This window comes from Cupressus sempervirens, chromosome 8 (assembly GCF_028749045.1).
Source record: "Cupressus sempervirens isolate cs-2001-9-10 chromosome 8, ASM2874904v1, whole genome shotgun sequence".
Taxonomy (NCBI): domain Eukaryota; kingdom Viridiplantae; phylum Streptophyta; class Pinopsida; order Cupressales; family Cupressaceae; genus Cupressus; species Cupressus sempervirens.
In genome coordinates, this window is record NC_143125.1 from 136,371,315 (window position 1) to 136,392,671 (window position 21,357).

At 35.8% G+C, this 21,357-nt stretch overlaps 1 protein-coding gene across 3 annotated transcripts in view; it reads right to left on the reverse strand.

Moving 5' to 3' along the window:
- Positions 1 to 2,161: 2,161 nt before the first annotated feature.
- LOC149541927 (histone-lysine N-methyltransferase ASHH3-like) overlaps positions 2,162 to 21,357 on the reverse strand; it is a 71,910-nt gene continuing 52,714 nt past the window's right edge. Inside the window, exons 14-15 of one of the 3 annotated variants that reach the window (XM_089796988.1) lie at positions 2,913 to 2,965; positions 2,162 to 2,808 (exon numbers count right to left, since the gene is read on the reverse strand). In XM_089796988.1, coding sequence (XP_089653114.1) covers positions 2,960 to 2,965 — 6 coding nt within the window. In that variant the 3' untranslated portion in view covers positions 2,162 to 2,808; positions 2,913 to 2,959. Of the gene's footprint in view, positions 2,809 to 2,912; positions 2,966 to 4,775; positions 5,348 to 12,823; positions 13,079 to 21,357 lie in introns of those variants that run through there. The other 2 variants (XM_089796987.1, XM_089796986.1) reach the window with 2 other exon arrangements.

The following is a 21,357-nucleotide window of genomic DNA, read 5'->3' on the forward strand; positions in this document are numbered from 1 at the left end:
CAATCACCACACCACCTTTCACACATCCAATGCATTTATAAATAGAGTTCACTTTATCTCTATTGAATATGGAAGCAATTGAAAAAACATCAAATTGAGTTGGTTTTTATTTTTTTTAACATCTTCAACCAAACATTGGAATATCAACGTATCAATAAATCAACCTTCGCAAAATATTTATTTAAGTGACAAAGAATAACTGTTTTATAGGCCACACGAAAGAAATTGAAAATTATAATCCTTTAAAAATAAAATGCACTATTTATAATAAGTAATTTAACAGTTTCTTACTTTTAATTGTATAAAAAGGTTTTCAATTAGAATATGATATTATGTGCTTATATAAGATCAATTCTTTATTTTTTACCATGTAAATGGATTTACTTTATGTATTTTTATCAATTGAATATTTGGAACTTTTGAAAGATTTTGATTCTCTTTAAAAGAGAGAATAAGTTAAAATAGATATAGATGTCCAACAAAACAACAAAACGCATCAAGAAAGATTTAAGAGTTTTTCATCTTTATCTAGTATAGAAATTACATTGGGAGATTCTTAAAGTAAGCAAAAAGCATCATCTCGAAACCTATTTTGTTTAAATATAAGCATTAGTGAAGACTTAATTTAAGAATTCCCCCACTTTCAACATAAACAACTACACAAGCTTTCATTTTTAATCTCAAGATTCCAAATTAATGATGAATAATAATAACACGAGCTCTAAGCGAGCTTGAGTCCCTGCCTTAAGATATAATGTAAGTATTTGGGAGGCTTTGTAGACATAGTGAGTCGTAAGGCAAAAGAAATATCCACAACCTAAGTAGGTAGTGGTGTTTGCATGTTGACATGTGTTAAAACACACAAATAATTATATGAGATATTAATTTTATAAAATTACGACTTTGATGATTTATTAATTAAAATCAAGAATAATTATTATAAATACCTAAAATACCTGTAAAGATATATCAAATTTAAGTTGATATATTTATATTAAAAATATTTTATTTTGTCTCATAAATTCTTTATAAGAAGTTTGAAGTATTAATTTTATTTGTATAAGAATTATTTTATTTATCTTAGTTTGTGAAAAATACGTCTAATATTTGTTTATATATCTAGTAAGTTTGAGGGGTAATATTAGTTTAACAATTTGTAAAATGATATATATAAAAATTAGAGCAAGATTGTAAAATAGTAACTAGTAAAACATAGTGTAAACTTAAAAAAGTAACATTTTACGATTGGCAAAAATAAACATGAATGTAAAACTAATAAATATATATAAAATAAGAAATAAAAAATACTTAACTCTATATTTGAACTTGGTAAGAAAAATGAATTACGATAATTAATATTGATTAAACATTATTTTTGTTCAGAAGAGTATTGTGAGGTGAAAAATAAAAACATTACTTCTTAGAAAATTTAATGAACTTGTCACAAATGTAGAAAAGATAAAGTTGTAATTAATGCATAATAAAGTTGTTGGAAAATATTTGTATTTCTGTTGAAGAAAATTGAATTTTCTCCTCAGCAAAATAGTCATTAGCCAATTGAAAAAAGGGATTTTTGTTTTTATAAGTAGATTTAAAAATATACAAGCATATAACTTTAGAAATAGAATAATTGATCAAATTAACAGATGGGAGGTGAAAAAAAACAATAATTCCCAATCCAACATATTTGCATTATGATTCTATGTAAATATTCTCCAACAGTTTTCTTCTTTGTGACCTTTCAAATCTAGAGGAGACATCTTAGTATCTTACAAATAAATCATCAAAGGTTTTTTGGGGGTTTAAAAGTTCTAGGCAATTTAAGTGGGAATTTACATCATGTCTTACTCTACTATTTATGTTGTGGATTGAACACTCAATGTTTTTCATATCAACACAGCCAAATATTTTATCTCAAAAAATCGATGGCTTTCTTCAATATAATACTGGAGGGATTGGATAACCACTTCCGGGAAGGATCCCTTCATCATTTTTCATTTTTTTTTCATAGAATAAGACCTCGTGCTACAAACCTAATAGCTGGTTTGATACTCTGCTTTGTTGAAGTCAAAAATCTTCTGCTGTCATTAGCAACTGTATTTTTGCTCTTATTATTTTCATATAAACATGGTTGACTGTCTTCATTCAAAACAATAGCTGATTGTTACTCAAAAGACATAAAATTACAGTTTTGCCTTCATTATTTTCAGTCATTACAGACAAATACCGTTTGATAGCTGGTCGCTTGTTTGGAATTCCATGTACCTGAAGTCAATCCAAATCAACAGGAACCAGGAATCTAAAATAATATAACATGGAAACATCTACTTGTACAAGGAATGCACTTAGCATTCCTGCCAAACAAAAAATGTTCTATTTCCTCACTGGTTAAAAAATGATATTTAAATGTACACATTGGTTCCTAGATTGTATTTCTGAAGGACAACTGTTGAATAAATTTTGGAATATTCATTCCACCATTTTGTAAGGCTTGCACCAGATAGTTCCACAGCTTGGACGAGAGTTTCTTTATCTCTGGAAATAATGAATCACAAGGAACACAAGTAGTAAACACATTTCAGCTGGCCCCTAACACAATCATGAGTTTCCTGGATCGCCATCTGATTCTTCAGTCGTCAAGGATCATCAAAGGCACAGAATAATTACATGATTCTAAGAAAGCCTCACTGGGACAGATTATTTAAAGATCCATATGGCATGCTGAAATTCAAATTGTGCAGGGAATTATAATCACTACCAATAAAACCAGTGTTGGTTGTGAATTTTGCCTGCATGGCCAAGCACCCTCTAGGAGGCAAAGAAACAACAAAATAATAAGTCGGTGGAAAATCAACCAGAAATAAACACAGAAAATGGTGGTATAATTAATTCCAATTACCACTAAATCTCACCTAAGCTTTAAGTTGAAAAAGTCACTGCATTTTCATCTGAGTTCTCCTCATTGCTGTTCCAGATTGGCAGGGCAATCAATATTAGGTCAATACCTTCTAATTTTATGTAAGTAATGCGAACAAATAGGAAAAAACGTATCTGCGTTATACTGATATGGCTTTTGTCTGGACTCTAAATAGAAACAGACAAATCTGTATTATAATATTTGATGTGCTATATTCTAAGGAAAATAACACTGTACAAGATGAAAAGTTGTACATCAAATGCTTGTCCATTAACAAGTCAATAATATATGTAAAAATATTTTTCCAATATAACTTCACAGTTTTACTATTAAATAACGTAAATAGTAAATACATACTTCTGAAACACATCCACATAGATGTAAATAAAATTCATACATGCAAGCCTACTTTGAGTATCTTGTGAGCTCTCATTTAAAAATAAATAGCATGAAGCCTGAACAGTTGAGCTTTTTAATCTTGGATAGGAACTTCTGCACAGGTTCAGTGTGAACATAAAATGGTTTGAGTTGTACTACTTTGCATTTCAATTTTACTTGAAAGTTAAAAGTCTTTTGTTTAGCTAATTAAGTCTAATAAAGTAGATTGACTTATCTTCCCACTCATCTTCAGTTCATTAGCAGAAAGAGAGGAACAAAAATGAAGAAATATATAGTGGCAAAATACTGTGCAGCTGTCTTGCAAACAACGTGCAGAGGTTTTCTTGCAAGTTTTTCGTTTCAAAGATGATTTGATAGTGTAGTTATATGTGTAACTTTTTTTTAATGTTTTGTTGTTTAAAGTTCCAAGATGAAATGTTTAAGTATAATTTTTTGCTTATAGAACATTAGGTCAACAGCCACCTTGGTATAAACTCTTCCAACAAACAAGATATAATTTGGCTTGGATTCCCATTGACATTGATGAGACAAAACACTACAAACCAAGTTTAATGCAGCACAGAACAGAACTCAAATAATTTTAAAAGGAAAAAATAAAATAAAGTACAGAAGGGCAATCTTAGTGGGAGAGATATGTCTTGAATCCTAAATTCTTTATTCGAAATTTATCTATTATATTGCTTTAAATTTGGAAACTGAAAAATTAGAAGTAATATATTAAGGTTTTTCCTTGAAAATGTGTCCTTGGAAGCAAAACTGCACTTTCAATTTACAAGGGCGAGAAAATAGAAGACAGAAACTACTTGTTGGACTTCAATTGAAGTAACAATGCCACTTGCTAGGCTTACAACACCTTGATGTTACCTTGAAATCTAACTTCACTTTTGCAATTTTCCGGGATGCAGAGATGAGGGGACACATTTAAGGAACAGGATTTTTCGACGTCATTTTAGGAGATGGTGGGGTAGGACAAAGGGGATGGCTGTGTGAAAAATATATATGCATTATAGAATCATTTTTATTGAATTGGAATATATATTATAAATTATAGAATCCTTAAATAAAACAATCTTCATGTTATCCAACATTGGATGCATTCTTGTGAATAGTTAGTACATCTTTATTTAGGCCACAATAAATTGTTTGATTTATTTTTCAAACTATCAGAACTGAGGAAATGTCCCCAAGCCATCCCCTCCCAAATACGTCATATGGGAACCAGAGCAGAAAGCCCCAAGGACATGTCCCCGTGCAACAGAGGATTTTCATTAAAAAGCTCAGATCATAAATAATTTTGATATCTGTAACTACATGCAAGAGCACCCCCAAAGCCAAAACCACTAAAAAGGGCCCCAAACATGCAAACCAAGAAAAATGTCCCCAAGCCATCCTATCCCAAATATGTCATATGGGAACAAGAGCAGAAAATCTCCAGGATGTGTCCCCGTGCAACAGAGGATTTCCATTAAAAAGCTCACATCATAAATAATTTTGATATCTGTAATTACATGCAAGAGCACCCCCAAAGCCAAAACCACTAAAAAGGGCCCCAAACATGGAAAACAAAAAAATGTAAAGAATGTTCTGAATAATTGATTTTTCAAATATTTATTAACTCTATCAACAACCTATCATTTGGGTCACATGAACTGCTTTCCATATAGCATTCTCCCACATGTTTGATGATGGTGTATGGCCCATATCACAGACCAGTGAATTTCTTCTTTTAAGTATTTAGCCACTTTTTGCAAAAATACAACCATATACCATCTCCCATTTAAACGATAAGCAAAACCATGCTTCTATTTTTTATTAGTCCAATAAACAAACCTGTAAGCATGCTATTCAATGTGTCAAATGTTACATCATTGGCGGCCAACTGTTGAAACCCAAAGTATTCTTAAAATGGGCTATGTCCAGTGGAATTGTGAAAGGCTTGCTTCTTCTTGTGTTGGATATATCAATGGACCTCAACCTATGCAGAGATGTTTTGAATGGTACGTCCAAGAACATGCAGAATCATCCATCTGCCTAGAAATGGAACACACATGACAGCATCAATTTGGCGTCCATCATGAACCATAAAGAAGACCAAAAAATTCAAAGGAGCATTCTCTCATTGTTTTAAGTAATGACCCATGGCAAGCCAAAAATGGGTCCACATTCGCAAGGAAGTACTTGGCAGTTTCAACTTAAAAAGAATTGGTTTTTTTCGAGGGCATCAAAACTATCAACCATAACAAAAACACAATCAAGATCATCCCTTAAATTTGATTCATTGAGATGGATTTACAGCACCTGTCAGTAGTTAGCAGAGTTGTGTTAAGATCCTACTTTTGATTGTCCAGCTATGCAGTTGCTAAGACAACCAAGAATTGATGTACAACATGACGTCATGACAAGGCTTTGGCTAGTACTAATGTAAATCTTCAACTATCTTCAACACAAATAATCTTAATCCAAGCTCCAATAGGCCTCATAGATCATTTTCAGACAATCTCTAATGGAGACAAAAATTCTCCATATGGCACAAAAGCAAATCATGCAGATAGTAATCAAGAACTTTCCCTTATTTTGGATGTTAAGGCGGAACAGTCACAAATAGGTGGAAAATATTTTCTGACAATCATTCTGCAACTTACTCAGATAAGCACAGATTATATAGGATGGAGATCTATGATATTATTGTGCCTTACCCAAAACTTAACAATAATGTAGAGCTACTTGTCATATACCAAATACAAGTTCAGTATGATAATTATTTTATTATAGTGGGCACTTAGGTGCCAACCTAGGTCGGCACAACACCAAGTGCATGCTTACCCTCTGACTTTCAACAAGGGATTTTTTTAAGATTTCATACAACAGTGACAAAGTTGAACAAAACCTTTCTTCACTTGTACAAATGATTGATGTGACGCTTCTGTACAAATCAACATGCTTTTCAAACCATCCATTAACTATTTCAAATGCAATGCAATATGTGCAACCTAAGCATGTTATTTTCGTACAAGTTGGTCAATCCTAAACTAACTAAATCTGATTATTCTAGCTTGTGCGATTGGCCTTTTTGTAAATCTGCCTACACAAGTCATTGATCAAAATGTAATCTATTTTTAAAAGAATAAAATGTGAGAGGCTCTCACCCCTCGCTTCAGCCAGAAAAAGAAGCCATTGGGTTGTGAGTCTTTCAGGCTAGTTAATCTCCGGTGGCCCATTTTTCTTTCAGTTGATGAATAAATCTTTGAGCATGACCCTAAACACTAAATCGTCTCCACGATGAAGAAACAATTCATCAAAATGTGTTGAAGCATAAGTTGTTGGTTCAGGTTCAGGTTCAACAGTTGAGCCAACTTTTCTCCTTAATTCATTAAAATAACTTAATTTGCATTTTAAATGTATACAGCAATGAGAACATGTCTAGTAGTGATAAATAATAATTCACTCAAGAATCAAATCAATAATCATCGTATTGCTCGTTGTCAATTGCATCACTGTGATCAACTAGTTTGTTGGAACCAGAAGCAGTCCAACTGTCATTTCCACATGCTCCACAATGCAAGTTCCATGTAGCCTTCTCATGCTTCTCATCCTAGAGCAAGATTGAGGAGGTTTGTACAACAAAAGTATCCCAAAAGACGTTCTCAAGGGCTACATACCCATTCCACATCACCCCCTCTGTGTCCTCTTTCTTATGTGAGAGGTGGTGCAAGTTGGAAATCACATAAACTCTTGTGAACCCCTTTTGTAGTCAATCAATACGCCCTTCTTTAACTTCACCCTCTCACACAAATATACAGAGGTATCATCATAACATTCCACTGTTCAACTACTGTTTGCACTTCTTTCCAAATGTTGATAACAGTCCTTTCTTCTGAGCTTCTAGCCCCTTATTTGTTTTGTTATGGTGTCAATTTCAATCATATTATATTCCCAAAACATGGCTAATATTTAACCTTGATTATTGATGCTCTTTGTATATTACCATGGCATGTCTCTCCCACCTATTCCTACATTTCAAAGGTTGCTAATTACAATGGCACTTAATACCCCTCCCATCTTCACAAGTTGTCTCCAAACAAATGCATATGAGGTAGACTGAATCTCCACAATCTAATGTCTTGTTAAGAAAAATATCACACGTTAGAAAAAAGTAGATGCTGTAAATATTTAAAATGCAGATTAAGATTTCATAGCAAATTGAAAGTAAATGATGTAAGTGCTCCTCCCAGGTCTTACTGAAGACCAAGATGTCATCAAAGAAGATCAAGACAAATCTCCTCAGCTGCTTCCTGAATACCTGGTTCATACAACTTTGAAATGTAGCAGGTGCATTGGTTAGACCAAATGGCATAACCATGAACTCAAAGTGGCCATAGTGACATCGGAAGGTTGTTTTCTCAATGTCCTTTGCTGACTTACATTTAACGACTTTCTTGGGGAGCATGCAGATTCCCGTTGACATTTGATTAGTCACAGACACCCAAATCTCCTTAGCGGCAATGTAGAAGGCTTGTGTCATATGTGTCAAGCTTCTACAATATCAAGCTTCTCAGATGTGTGCTAAAGACGACATTACTAAAAGAAACAATCATAAACTAAAGACGAAAATAGAAACTACTTAATAAACTAAAGACTAACTAAGATGATCATTAAAGAAAAATTAGAATATTCTAATACCCTCCCTTAATGGTCATTATCTAACTGTTGTCTTTTGGTCACAAATTCTTCAAAACATTTTGTTGCTGTTGAGGGCCACCCTAGATTCGCAAAATGTTAATGACCAAGAAGCCAAAATTTGCTCATAAAAAAACAGAGAAGAGTTCCCCTTTCTTCATAATGCTTTGCAACAAGTGACAACAACCTATCACTGACATGAGTCTGCTAAACCCTACCAGAATCAGCAAAATATCTGACCAAAAATCATCACAAACCGCCAACTTGATATTGGATAACAAAGCAGCTCTTCCCTGGAGACAGAGACAAACACTAAGAACAACTAGCACAATTTTGGAGAAAAGTCAACAAACCCTCCAAACTTTGCTGATGAGCATGATGCCCCAAAACAAACTGCAAAAAGATCCAATTTTTAAAACTAAAGATGATTTTAGAGGCGAAAAATCGATCAAAACTCAACATGATTTTTTAGGTGAAAAATCAATCAAAACCAAACAATACAGAGCTTCATGTTTATTAGAAAAAATGTAAGACCCACCAGATAACTTTTTGAGGAAAAACCTATAAACCAACAAAGGAATCCCACGCAACTTTGCGAATTAAACAATTAGTAATTTTTTGAGGGAAAAATTATAGAAACCCATAAGAAATTTTTGAAGGCAAAAAATTATGAAAACCCATCAGAAATTGTTTAAGGGAAAAAATTATGAAAACCCATCAGAATTTTTAAGGGTGGCAAAACACAAGACTTCGCATGGTAAGCCAACACATGCAACCCTAAAAAATCAAAAACTTTTTCTGCAACCAAGAAATTGCAAGATCAAAACCCTTAACTTGGCTTGTGATTTCCACCAAAGATCCTCGAAGACAAACCACAAAAATTTCATACAATACCTCTAATGCTTTTTATTTCTAAAAATCGAAAACCAAATTCCTAGACAAAAATCCAGATAAAAAAAGGCTCAAAGTTTTCTTAAAAAAATTGCCAATATTTATGATATCCCATCGACCTACTTTGCTACCATGTTATGGTAAATCGATGTTGTTGTAGTTGTATTAAACAAAGGAGCTGAAAACTTCTTATATAGTTTTACAAAGACGATATTTCTAAAAGAAACAATCGTAAACTAAAGACAAAAATAGAAACTAGTTAATAAACTAAAGACTAAGATGACAATTAAAGAAACATTAGAATATTCTAATAATAACTTGGACCATATTCTGTGGCTTCCCCATCTCAATCAACTCTATCAAGATGTTCAGAATGAAACATGTGTCCTTAATTTTACCTGATAGTCAACTACCTTTAAAAAAAGGCCTCTTTAGGCCACAGTACAATAATATTAATTAGGGAACTATTTTTGGGATATGGCTATCCTCCCTACAAATTGCACCATTAACTAAATTTCAAAAAAACGAAAACACAATGAAATTTTTTGAAATTTTAGCATTTGATCTTCATGATCTGTATATTTTGTGATCGAAAACAACACCATTTTTTAGAAAGTTTCGCTGTGTTTTCGTGAATCTGAAAAAGAATCATGTTTGACTTTTTTTTTTGTTTTTGGTGCATTTTGTCTGGAGATTAGCCAGTGCCCTATTTTTGCAATATTTGCATCCACAAAAAGAGATGGTCAGTCCCATTTCAATTCTCTTAACTCCTATTGGTGGCAATTAAGTATCTACAAAATTTATTTCCTTAGTCAATATTGAGATATGTACCCTTTCATAGCTAGGACCTATATATATCTTATGGGTGCCTCATTAATCACCCTCCCCATTTCACACCAATATGGTGACCTCGCAAGGATTTTTCTCAACCTCACAATCACCCTCATCAATGTTTTTTTCGCTGCAACTTGAATGCCTTACTCTATGGGCTTACACCCCCAGTTCTTTTGCAAGAAATAAGGGTATGAATGTGGAAGTTGTTATTGGATTAGTAAAGGGCTACCAGATAGTGGCTTGTTGGATCCTTTCTTTACTAAAGGATGATAATTTGATCCAATTCTCTTGACATTAATATCTACTTCATCTTGCTCTTTAATATGCATCAATTTACCCTGCATGACAACTCACTCTTACTAGCCCATTACAAGCTTTGAATCATTGGGTAAGCAAGTTATACAGGTCGACTTCCACTCAAGTATACACCCTCTTGGTAATGGATACACCACCAAGCACAATTCTCATCTCAACTAAGTTGCTCAATCAATATAACCTATCCCAACATAGAGACAATGAGTCAAATATGAAAGCACTACCAATGACTCTAAACTATAATTGTACAAACAAGTGTTAAAATAGACAAATCTTGGAAAAACATAAGGAAGAAAAAAGACAAATGAAACCCTAACATACCATTTTAAAAAGAGAGAAAACAAATAACTCTAGTGTAAACTTGGTTTACCATTACTAGGTATAAGAAAAAAGAAACGTAAATATAAACATTACTATTTTAAATATGAATAACAAAATGAAAGGCCAAAAAGTAGAAGCTGGGTTTAAATTTAAAAAGAAAATTGGAAAAAAAAATTAAATGATGCCTCTCCTTGATGCATGCATTTTAATCTTCATAGCACCTAACAATCCTTAAGACATAGAAATTGCACCTTTATAAACTAGCAATCCTAAGCAAAGAGGAGAAGATGAGTTTTCGGTGAATAAGGTACAACAAGGAATAGTTTTGTCTATGTTTCCTGTGTTAGCTTGTGTTTGTTACACTTTTTAGTATTTTGCTTTTAATTTATCTTCATTTACTGAATTTTTGGGTTCACCGTAGCATAGATCATTAATTTACTAATGTTTTATTGTAATCGATTCATTATTCTTTGTTGGCATTAGTTGTTTATAATTGCACAACCAATAATAGTACATAAGTATGTCAATTTGTTCCCTCACTATGCTAAAAATTGTATAAGTATTTATTGTGTTAAGAGTTTTGTTTAATTGGTATTTATTGTGTTGACCATCACTCCTATTATTATTTATATTTGTCTGATCCAATAGAATAGATTTATTAGCAAACATTCTAGCACCATCACCCTTTGTAAAACCTGGGTCATTGGATATCATCAAATACTTAAGGGAAACATGAATAAATACCTATCGAGAAAAGACATCCAAAAGATTCCCAAATAAATTGGCAAGTCAATTGAAAAATTAATGGACACAAACTAGGAAAGTGAGATTGATCTTGCAAGAGACTTTAGGTTTTGTAAATTATATACAAGAAAAAATTCGTGAAGAAGCTGAAAGTAAACAAGAACATGGTGTAGCTCATCATTAGGGTATGAGTGTATGACTAGGGACATAGTCATCTACCCATAGAACCAACGAAAGAGACTAACACATCTATCCATGGTCTTATATCAAACTAGGAGAGGGACAAACATATATATTGAAGGGCTTACATAAAATTTGGATAGGGACAAACATATGTATCCAAGATCATAATTATGAGCAGAAACACAAACATCCAATCATAATTAGCAACTCCTACGATTAGGAACACACACATCCAATCATAATCATTATGAATGCGGACAAACACATCCATCAATTGCATCATCTTGTGAATGGAAAAAAATACATCATTCCCAAACATCCAACAATTGTGAGTGGGGACAAATACATCCAATCACAAATACAAACTTTTGATTTATTTTAAAATATATATTCCTCCTCGCTAATTTTCTTGCGGAGGATCTTTAGTAGCCACCTCAAAAGGCAATCTTCATCATTGTCTACAGTCAATGCCTTATTTATATTTAGCTTGCATCAAGAAGGTCCTTGGCACATCAACTGCAATTCAAAACAATGTGTCACTTCTTGCAATACTACCAAAAACTTTCCTTGAAGAAACGATTTCACTTCGATATAGTATAACTAAATTCAGAGGAATGGATAGGCCTAATTTTTTCCATACAATGCAGTTTCCTCTATAGTTGAGTCAATTTTCTTAGCACCTTCATCAATCAGTCTAGAAAATATTTCTTCTAGGGTAGCATCTCCTTTGTTTAATGTGGAAAAAAATGTTTTCATAACTAGGAGGCGTGCTATTCAAAAAAATAGTCTTTGAATAGTCATTATCTACTTTCAGCATTCATCCTAGCCAATTGATTTAATGTGGAGCAAAACTAATTGATATGTTGCAGTTGAACAATGTTATCACCTCACATCATTTTTAACCCAAACATTTTTTTCTTTAAACTCATCTTTACACTTGTTTCTTTTGACAAAAAAATCCATTCAAGCTATCCCACAATTCCTTTGAGGTCTTTGTTAAGCTGCATTGGTGGAGGTATGATAGTTTAAGACCAATCAAAGCTACTGCTCTTTATTCTTTCACAATCCATTTTGTGCTTTCATCGATATCAATCGGCCTTCTTGTTCCACTAACTATATCCCACAAATCCTTTTCAATAAGGATCAACTGTAATTTGATTTGCCATATATGAAATTTTGAAGCCTCAAATTATTTATCTACATACTACTATTCTCCATTTTTATTATATATAATTTGACTCCCCTGTAATCTAAATAATGATGGTCTCAAGTTTCATTGATAATGCATCTTGACAATTTTACAAATTATTCAAATAATCTCTACAAACTTATGTAAATACTTTGCAAAACCTCACCTGAAATTAATTTAGAAACACCACACTATGAAGAAAGGAGGATGTGATTTGTTTCATTACAAATTGGTGCTTTCTCCTTCAATATTCATTATTTGCATAATCTAAGCTATTGTATTACCTTTGCATGTGCCTTCACCATGGGACTGCTATTCTGAATGTTGAACACTTGTGTCAAATGCCTTCCTATCCTTAATACAATTCTTCAAACAATGCCTGGTTTAATGAGAAAATCATTCATATGAAAATCAATACAGAGGTATAACTCACCATGTAATACAAGAACTGAACTCCCATAAGTTGCTCTCAATGAAACAAAAAACTTCCACATTGCCTGGTCAAGTGAAATGCTTTGACAATAATTTTTCTTTTCCCTATAGCATGCTGCTTCAAAATCCAGATATCTTGATAGTATTGGTGGTTCCTTTGGATTGAATTGTCCAAGCTGCATACAATTTCAAACCATAGTGTCAATGCTCTCTCCTCTATTATCTAGGTACTCCACAGTAATGCATCCACTGCCACATCTGTCTTTTTCTCTATATTGTCGAGGATATCTTAAGCAAGCAGACTATAACCAAGCATGATGTGTTATTGCAGAACTGACTGTCTTCAATTTCTTTACTGGGAAACATTCAAATCATACCAAAACTTCTGCAGCCATGAATAATTAGCAGCCAAATTGCACTATGGTGGTCTCCATGGAGAACCGAGAATTGGTAATGGACTGTAGCTTTGTGCTGCTACAAGTAAACTGAAATAACACTTTAAGTGCTTGTCTTCTCCAATGGTATGGCTATATTGACAAAACCAATATAAGATTAGAAAATAAAAATGCATCCCAGACACCTCTTGCAAGCCTATCAAGCTAGCATTAGACCTAACCTATGTATCGTGGATTGTGATTGCAAAGGGGAACTTAAGACCTTTTTGAACGGCTAGTCTATTCATACTTCATAGTGATCAAGAGGCACAAATATGGCTCTAGATGCAATTTCGCAGAGAAACAAATTACACTTTCAATCCAGATAGGTGCAGTTTCATGGCAGTTCATGGGAAGCTTATCCGCCACACTGTGTGCAAAACTAGATAAAAAGAAAACCTTGACAAAATGAGGGTCCTCGCAGCACCAGGCAATGTGAGTGAAAAAAAGTCCTTGGGGCCAAAGTCAAGTACTACAGAAATTTTACCATAACTTTTGCAAAACTATCTTATGCATTAGATGTTCTAATGAAGAAAGGCATGTTGTTTGTCTAGTCCAATAAGCATGAGTAAAATTTCAGGCAACTAAAGTTATATTTAATTAGTTCACCTATCCTTTGTTAATGTTTTAGCCCAGAAATTAGATAAACAGCAACAAATAAGAGTAAAAACAATACACAAAAGACTCAAAATATTTATCTTGGGAAAACCCTTCCACTTGAAGGGAAAAACCCAGCCACACCAGCAAAATATCTTTTATTGATCATAAAATAATCAAGTACATGGCTTTCCACTTGATTGATTTACAATATATCAAGCAATAACATAAATAGATTGCATAAGACTCTTCATCTTTCACACAAAGGTCACTCTGAGTCCCAAAAATAAGACCCTTCATATTTCCATACATCAACAATTCACATTTCCATACACACGCCTCTTCGCATGACGTATGACATGTCTTTTTATATAATATTAACTTGAACATTTTCACAAATGTCTCTTTCAACTAAAGGTAACCATAACGGTCATAACAAACATATTTCCACTTTATAAGAGTAGAGATAAAGATCTCTATCACAGCTACAAACTTCAACACTCTCTCTTAGCAAGAGTGAGATCATTAATGAGGCAGACACTCATAGCTGCAACCAAAGATGTCAATGATATATTTTCATATTTATCTCTGTTGGAAATATGTTCAGCACTCCCCTTAGGATTCGTGACAAGGGCTTAACCACCTCCAATGTACTATAAGTTGAGTGGTTGTATCAAGCATTGATAGATTGGTTGTTTGGTGCAACGGCAACCCCTCTCTAACAAGCGGTAGTAGAGCTTGGTCACAGATTCGAATTCTCAAACCCTTGAGTAACGCTGAGGGGGAGATTGTTGGAAATTTGTTCAGCGCTCTCCTCGAGATTCGTGACAAGGGCTTAACCACCTCCTGTGTACTACAAGTTGAGTGGCTGTATCAAGCATTGATAGATCGATCTTTTGGTGCAACGGTAACCCCACTCTAACAATCTCAGCATAACATAATTCACCATACTTCATAAGCACATAAGATAAGAGTCATGGAGTTACACGCATAACTTTCACCATGCCTACTCACAGAGGGTGATCCATCAAACCTATTCATAGAGGGTAGAATTAGGGCTTTTATCTCAATACTTCCCCCAAAGAAGGATTCATTTCCAACATGCCTACTCGTAGAGGATGGTCCACCATACCTACTCGCAGAGGGTGGAACGAGGGCTTTCACCTCAAACATCTCCCAAAGAAGAATACATTTCCACCATGCCTACTCGCAGAGGGTGATCCATTGTACCTACTTGCAAAGAGTGGAACGAGAGCTTTCACCTTAAACTTCTCTCATAGAAGAATGTATTAATAATTGAGATTTCCTCTTTACAGAGACTGCCTCTCAGCAAGGACAACTCTAATATTAGTGACTCCCTCTCAACAGGGACATTTAATAACAAAGACTCCCTTTTAGCACAGACAATTTTGATAACAGTGCCTCCCTCTCAACAAGTACAGCTTTACAAACAAAGACTCCCTCTAAACAAAGACAATTTTGATAATAGTGACTCCCTCTGAACATCTCTCTAAATATGCTTTTTCTAAATTTTCTATATCCTAAATTAGTCCCATGACTGTAAAGAATTTCTCCATGCCTTTGCGTTCACTCTCTTATCACACCGCTACTTCTCAATATCCTGGAAGCAAAATAAATAGTTTACAAATCAAACTACAGATTAATGCTAAAACCATACACTATTCCTCCAAGAGTTATAAAATAAAACAATATTCAAGGATATGGAAAAACTTATCTCTTGATTTACTTTTCAAATTTAAATCTCGATATCTTTCCCTATTAAACAATATGGTTTACTGAAACGCTCATATTCAAACTCAAATTCAACTACAAATGATGTCAAAGTCAAAACTATCCCATTGTTCAAATCTGAACATACTAATCCAATTATAATTCTGTCATTTTCCTTATAAGAGTGAATAAAGATTATGTTGCAAAATGGTTCAATCACAACCTTGCAACAAATTTCAACCAATACAATAGAAGTCTAATGTCTGCAAATTCATTTTAGACTAAATGTAATCACACACCTTTTGAAATCTAAATGTAATTAAGAATAGAATATCTGTAAATATTCCTTCAAACCTTTTCTGGCCACAAAGAATTGTGAAACATATTTGAAAGAGCAACACCCCATTCTTATTGCAAGAGTAAATTCACAAGAATTTAAGTATTGAATTACAACATAACTTATTAAAAAAAATTAAAATAAAACTTCTATACCTGATGAAGGCATACAAATACCTCTCTATGATTTTGTTACCAGTCAGCTCCTCATCTTTCATTGGATGTTCATGAAGACTACCAAGCACCAACTAGCGACTTCAACAACCCGACTATCGAAAGAAGAGACTTTCACTGTCCACAAAAGATGTCAACTGAAATCGGCAAAGAAACGGATAGATCATGATCACAATATCTACTCCAAAATCGAGCATGAGATTGATCCAAACAATCAAGATACAAGTCGAGCATTAATTTTTGTACAAGGACTCTTGAGCATAAGAATGAGAGCTTTTCATCAACCTTTCTTAACCGATCATTATTGCAGCCATCGTTTGTAATGTTCCCATTATAAAATAAATAATAAATTAAACATTTGTAATGGGCCGATTGATATATCTCGGACCCATTTTTTATTTTTGTCTTCGTAGTTTGTGTCGCCATCGGCTATCTTTGCACACCCTCGGAAGGGTTTCCCGACGGGTATTTAAGCACAACTTGTAAGAAGTCTTTAGGTATGCTTTTGGATTATTTTCTCTGTACTGCGAATTCCTATAGGAGTTTTGGATTGTTCTCCATTTCGAAAGTGAAAGATCTTTCCTATTTGGCTCCTGCGGTTTCGATGGGATCCAGCCCTCACCCTATTCCATTGTTGCACGTAATTCTCTATTCGGATTTGGCAAATTGGAGCATTATCTTCTACAATTATTATACCAATTCGAGTCACTATTATTGTGGGGATTTCATCAACATTCTCTGTGTTTGTGTATGAACAAGATTGTGTTTCGTATCAATCTCAGATCCCTAGCTGTGTGTTCTCCGTGCTATTCATTCCCCCACCCATACGGCCTTCATCCATCCATCCGTACGACTATTCAGTGTTGCACTCTCCCTTACCGTACGGCCATTGCCTGGCACCCAATTTGTACGGACTCCTCTTCATATTTCCGTACGACCTGCTGATCATAACACCGTACTACTTGTTGGAGACACTGTACGTCCTGCTAGGGTCACCGTACGGACTACTACCACCCTCCTTCACTGTACGGATCACTCTTCCTTCACCGTATGTACCAACTCCCCCCTCCACCATACGGATCTGTGCATTTGTCTACTGCTCTCCACACTGTACAGCCACTTAGACTCCTGTGTATGGCCAGAAAATTTCCACCATATGGCTCTGCATTTTGCCCTCCAATTCAGCCCGTACACCGCTCAGTCTATGCATTCTTTTACTTCCGTACAGCTATTCAGGTTTGGAGTTAGTCAGAACATTACAGTGGTATTAGAGAGCTTTGATCCTGCCAACCTGTGGGTAGTGAATGAGAGTTTATAGCCGGAAGAGAAGAAGGACACATTCCGTTGATCGAATGGTTGACGAATGAAAACCGACTGCTACCAAACTTGTCGCTCTACTGAGGGAACTTGCCAAGAATCAAGCACAGATCACTAACACGCAGCGGCTCATGGAAGAAACTCTCAAGAAATAGGCGGAGAACAAAATGGTCACAGTGCGGACTCGGTGTCGAGTAAATCAAACCCTTAACCAGCACGCTCTCGACCTTCCATGCCTACTTTTCCACCACGGACGAAGGCACAACACAGAGGGAGACAATCAACCTTCGAAGAGATGAGAGAAGACTAGAAGAATGCAAACCTTGAAAAAGATATATCCTACAAAGATTACGCAAATTTGAGAATGAGATATTCGAGAGGCAGAAACAAAGGATACTTTGACGATGATCTTAGAAGAAAGTTGAGTAAGGTAAATCTGTCACCATTTGACAGATCCGGTTCCATATCTGCACAAGCATGGGTAATGAAAGCCGATAGCCACTTCCAGTTGAATCCCATGCCAAAAAAAGCAATCAAATTTGCTGCGGTGCACTTGGAGGGAGTTGCGCATGAATGGTGGCACCATGGCACCATCACATTAGGGCATGATCAAATAAATACTTATGCGGAATTCACAAAGAGATTGATAGAACGATTTGATGGTAAAGATCCGAAGCTCAATTTCAAATATTTGGCACAACTGAGACAAACTGGATCAGTTGATCAGTTCATTGCAAAATTTCAAAGACTCTGTTTTGGTCACGGACATTTCTGAAAGAAGACGGGTAATGCACTTCATGGACGGACTAACAGAACTTTGAAGGGTTGGGTAAAGGGGTTCAATCCTGCCACCTTGTTGGAAGCAATCAATAAAGCACGGAATATGGCATCGTCATTGGCATCATCCTCTCGAAGTTACTCACATCCTAAACCACCAATGTTTTTGAGGGGCAAACCTCTGCCCAAGAAGCCGTCGTTGGATGAAGCTACCAAACAGGAACTTCGAAGGAAGAAATTGTGTTTCAATTGCAAGGGACCCTGGGAGCTTGACCACCGATGCCTCGAAAAGAAGAAGATCCATTACACTAAGGTCGTGTCCGATGATGAGGACGAACAGGAAGAAATGTCGGCCAAAGATAACCAACCCCACAATGACACCAACATCAGTTTGAACCGTACGGAGAGAATTGCCACTTTAGTACAACACAGAGGAATCATTGCTTTGGCTGACAACTCGAGGAGCACAGTTTTCGTGTACGGGGTACCCTTCAAGGACAAAGGGTTACAGTGATGTTGGATAGTGGAGCTACTCTAAATTTCATAAACTCATCCTTGGTAAAACGATGAAGTCTACGTACAGAGGCGCACACAGGCTCTCAGGTCAAGGTCGTCGGAGGGACTTTCCTACCCTGAACGCACCTTGTTCCTCAACTGAGTATCACAATGGCGAATCACACGATGACTGAGGACTTCTTCAAAGTGGACCTGGCCGACATGGAAGTTATTCTTGGCATACAATGGATGGAGACCCTAGATGAATACACTCAGAGTTTCAAACGGATGGACTTCACTTTTGTGGTTGGCGAAAAGAAGGTTGTCCTCTAGGGAATGGCAAATGAAGGTCCGAAGGAAGTTTCTGCACATCGGATGGAGGTAATCTTTCGGCATGATGACGTTGTGTGGGTTGCATATTGTTTTATCTCAACAGAACATATAAAAGGGCGTCGGAACACCTCCACAAGATGATGAACTTCAAGATATTTTAAGTAGACATGATAAAGTTTTCATAGATATTCCTCCTGGCATACCACCTCATCGGGGGTTTGAACACACTATCAAGTTGGAATCAAGAGCAAAGCCAATCATAACCACACCGTACCACCATCCCAAGAAATTCAAAGATGAGATCGAAAGGACGATTCAAGAATTGCTAGAGAAAGGATGGATCCGTCCCAATTCTAGCCCATTCGCATCATCTGTGGTTTTGGTCAAAAAGGACGGGACGATGCGCGTGTGTGGACTACCGAGCGTTGAACAAAAAAACAATAAAGAACAAATATCCCATTCCAAGGATAGATGAGTTGCTGGATGAACTGCATGGCGCAATCTATTTCTCAAAAATAGATCTATGTTCCGGATACCATTAGATCTACATGAGGGAAGAAGATATGGAGAAAACGGCTTTTCGTTGTCACTATGGACATTATGAATTTCTGGTCATGCCGTTTGGATTGACCAATGCACTTGCTACATTTCAATCATGCATGAACCGTATCTTCAACAAGCAATTGCGTAAGTATTTATTGGTGTTCTTTGATGATCTTATTTATAGCAGGACATGGGAGGAGCACCTGAAGCATCTGAATGAAGTTCTAAGTATCATGGAGGAACAGTCCTTGTTAGCCAAGCAGTCCAAATGTGAATTTGATATGACAGAAATATTGTACTTGGGTCATGTTGTCAATAAATACGAAGTTCAAGTGCATTAGGAGAAGATTCAAACTATTCTTGACTGGCCTCCCCCAAAATCACTCATGGATTTGCGAGGATTATTCAGAATATGCAATTACTATAGGAGGTTTGTTAAAGGATTCTCTCAGCTCAGTGCACCTTTAACGGATCTGACAAAGAAGGGGTCATTCCAGTGGAACGAAAGGGCACACCTCACCTTTGATAAGCTGAAAGAGGCCATGAGCACTTGTCCCGTACTTGCACTACCTAATTTCACTCAACTGTTCATTTTGGAGTGCGGTGCGTCCGAGGAAGGGCATTGGTGCGGTACTGATGCAAGATAGACACCCCATCACTTATGAAAGCAAGAAGCTTACGCCAGCAGAATGCCTATATTTCATCTACGACAAAGAAATGTTAGTCATCGTACATGCAACGGGACTTAAACGAACGACAACAAAAATGGGTAAGCAAAGTTCAAGCTTTTGATTTTGACATTGAGTATGTGAAAGGGAAGAACAATGTAGTTGCAGATGCCTTGTCCAAGAAACCCACCATCTACTCACTAGACCAAATTTCAGCTAACTGGAAGGCACACCTATTAGTGGAATATTCCAAGAGTACATTTGCCTGTGAAATAATGGATGGCCACACTCACGATGATCGGTACAGAGTGGTGGATGACATCATCTACTATAAAGATCGGATATACTTGGTGCCAGAATCCAAATTGAAGCAAAAAATCTTGAAGGAAGTACACGACTCAACTATGGCTGGACACCTGAGTTTCCTCAAAACTTACAGAAGTCTTCGAGAGAGGTTTTCATGGAAAGGACTTAAAGGGGATGTGTTGCAGTTTGTAAGAGAGTGTACAGTCTGCCAACAGAACAAGTCTGAACACACTCCTCCTGTCGGGCTGCTACAACCTTTGCCAATGCCCAAACATAAGTGAGAAAGTATATCAATGGATTTCATAACAGGTCTTCCCAAAGTGAACAGAAAGGATTGTATCTTCGTGGTGGTCGATAAATTGACAAAGTATGCACATTTCTTTGCCATTCCCTCGAACCTCCAGGCTGCACAAGTTGCCGATCTATTTTTTAGAGAAGTCTTTCGTCTACACGAGTTACTCTGAAACATCGTCAGTGATCGAGATGGACGATTCGTCAGTATCTTCTAGACAGAACTGTTTCGGATGGCAAGGACAGAATTGACACCAAGTACGAGTTACCACCCACAGACGGATGGACAAACCAAGATTGTGAACAAATGGCTTGAAGGCTACCTTTGGAACTATGTTTTGGCACAACAATGAGCGTGGATAAAATGGATCCATCTAGAAGAATATTGCTACAATGCCACGTACCACATGTCCATCGGAATGACACCATTCAAAGCTCTGTACGGGTACAAAC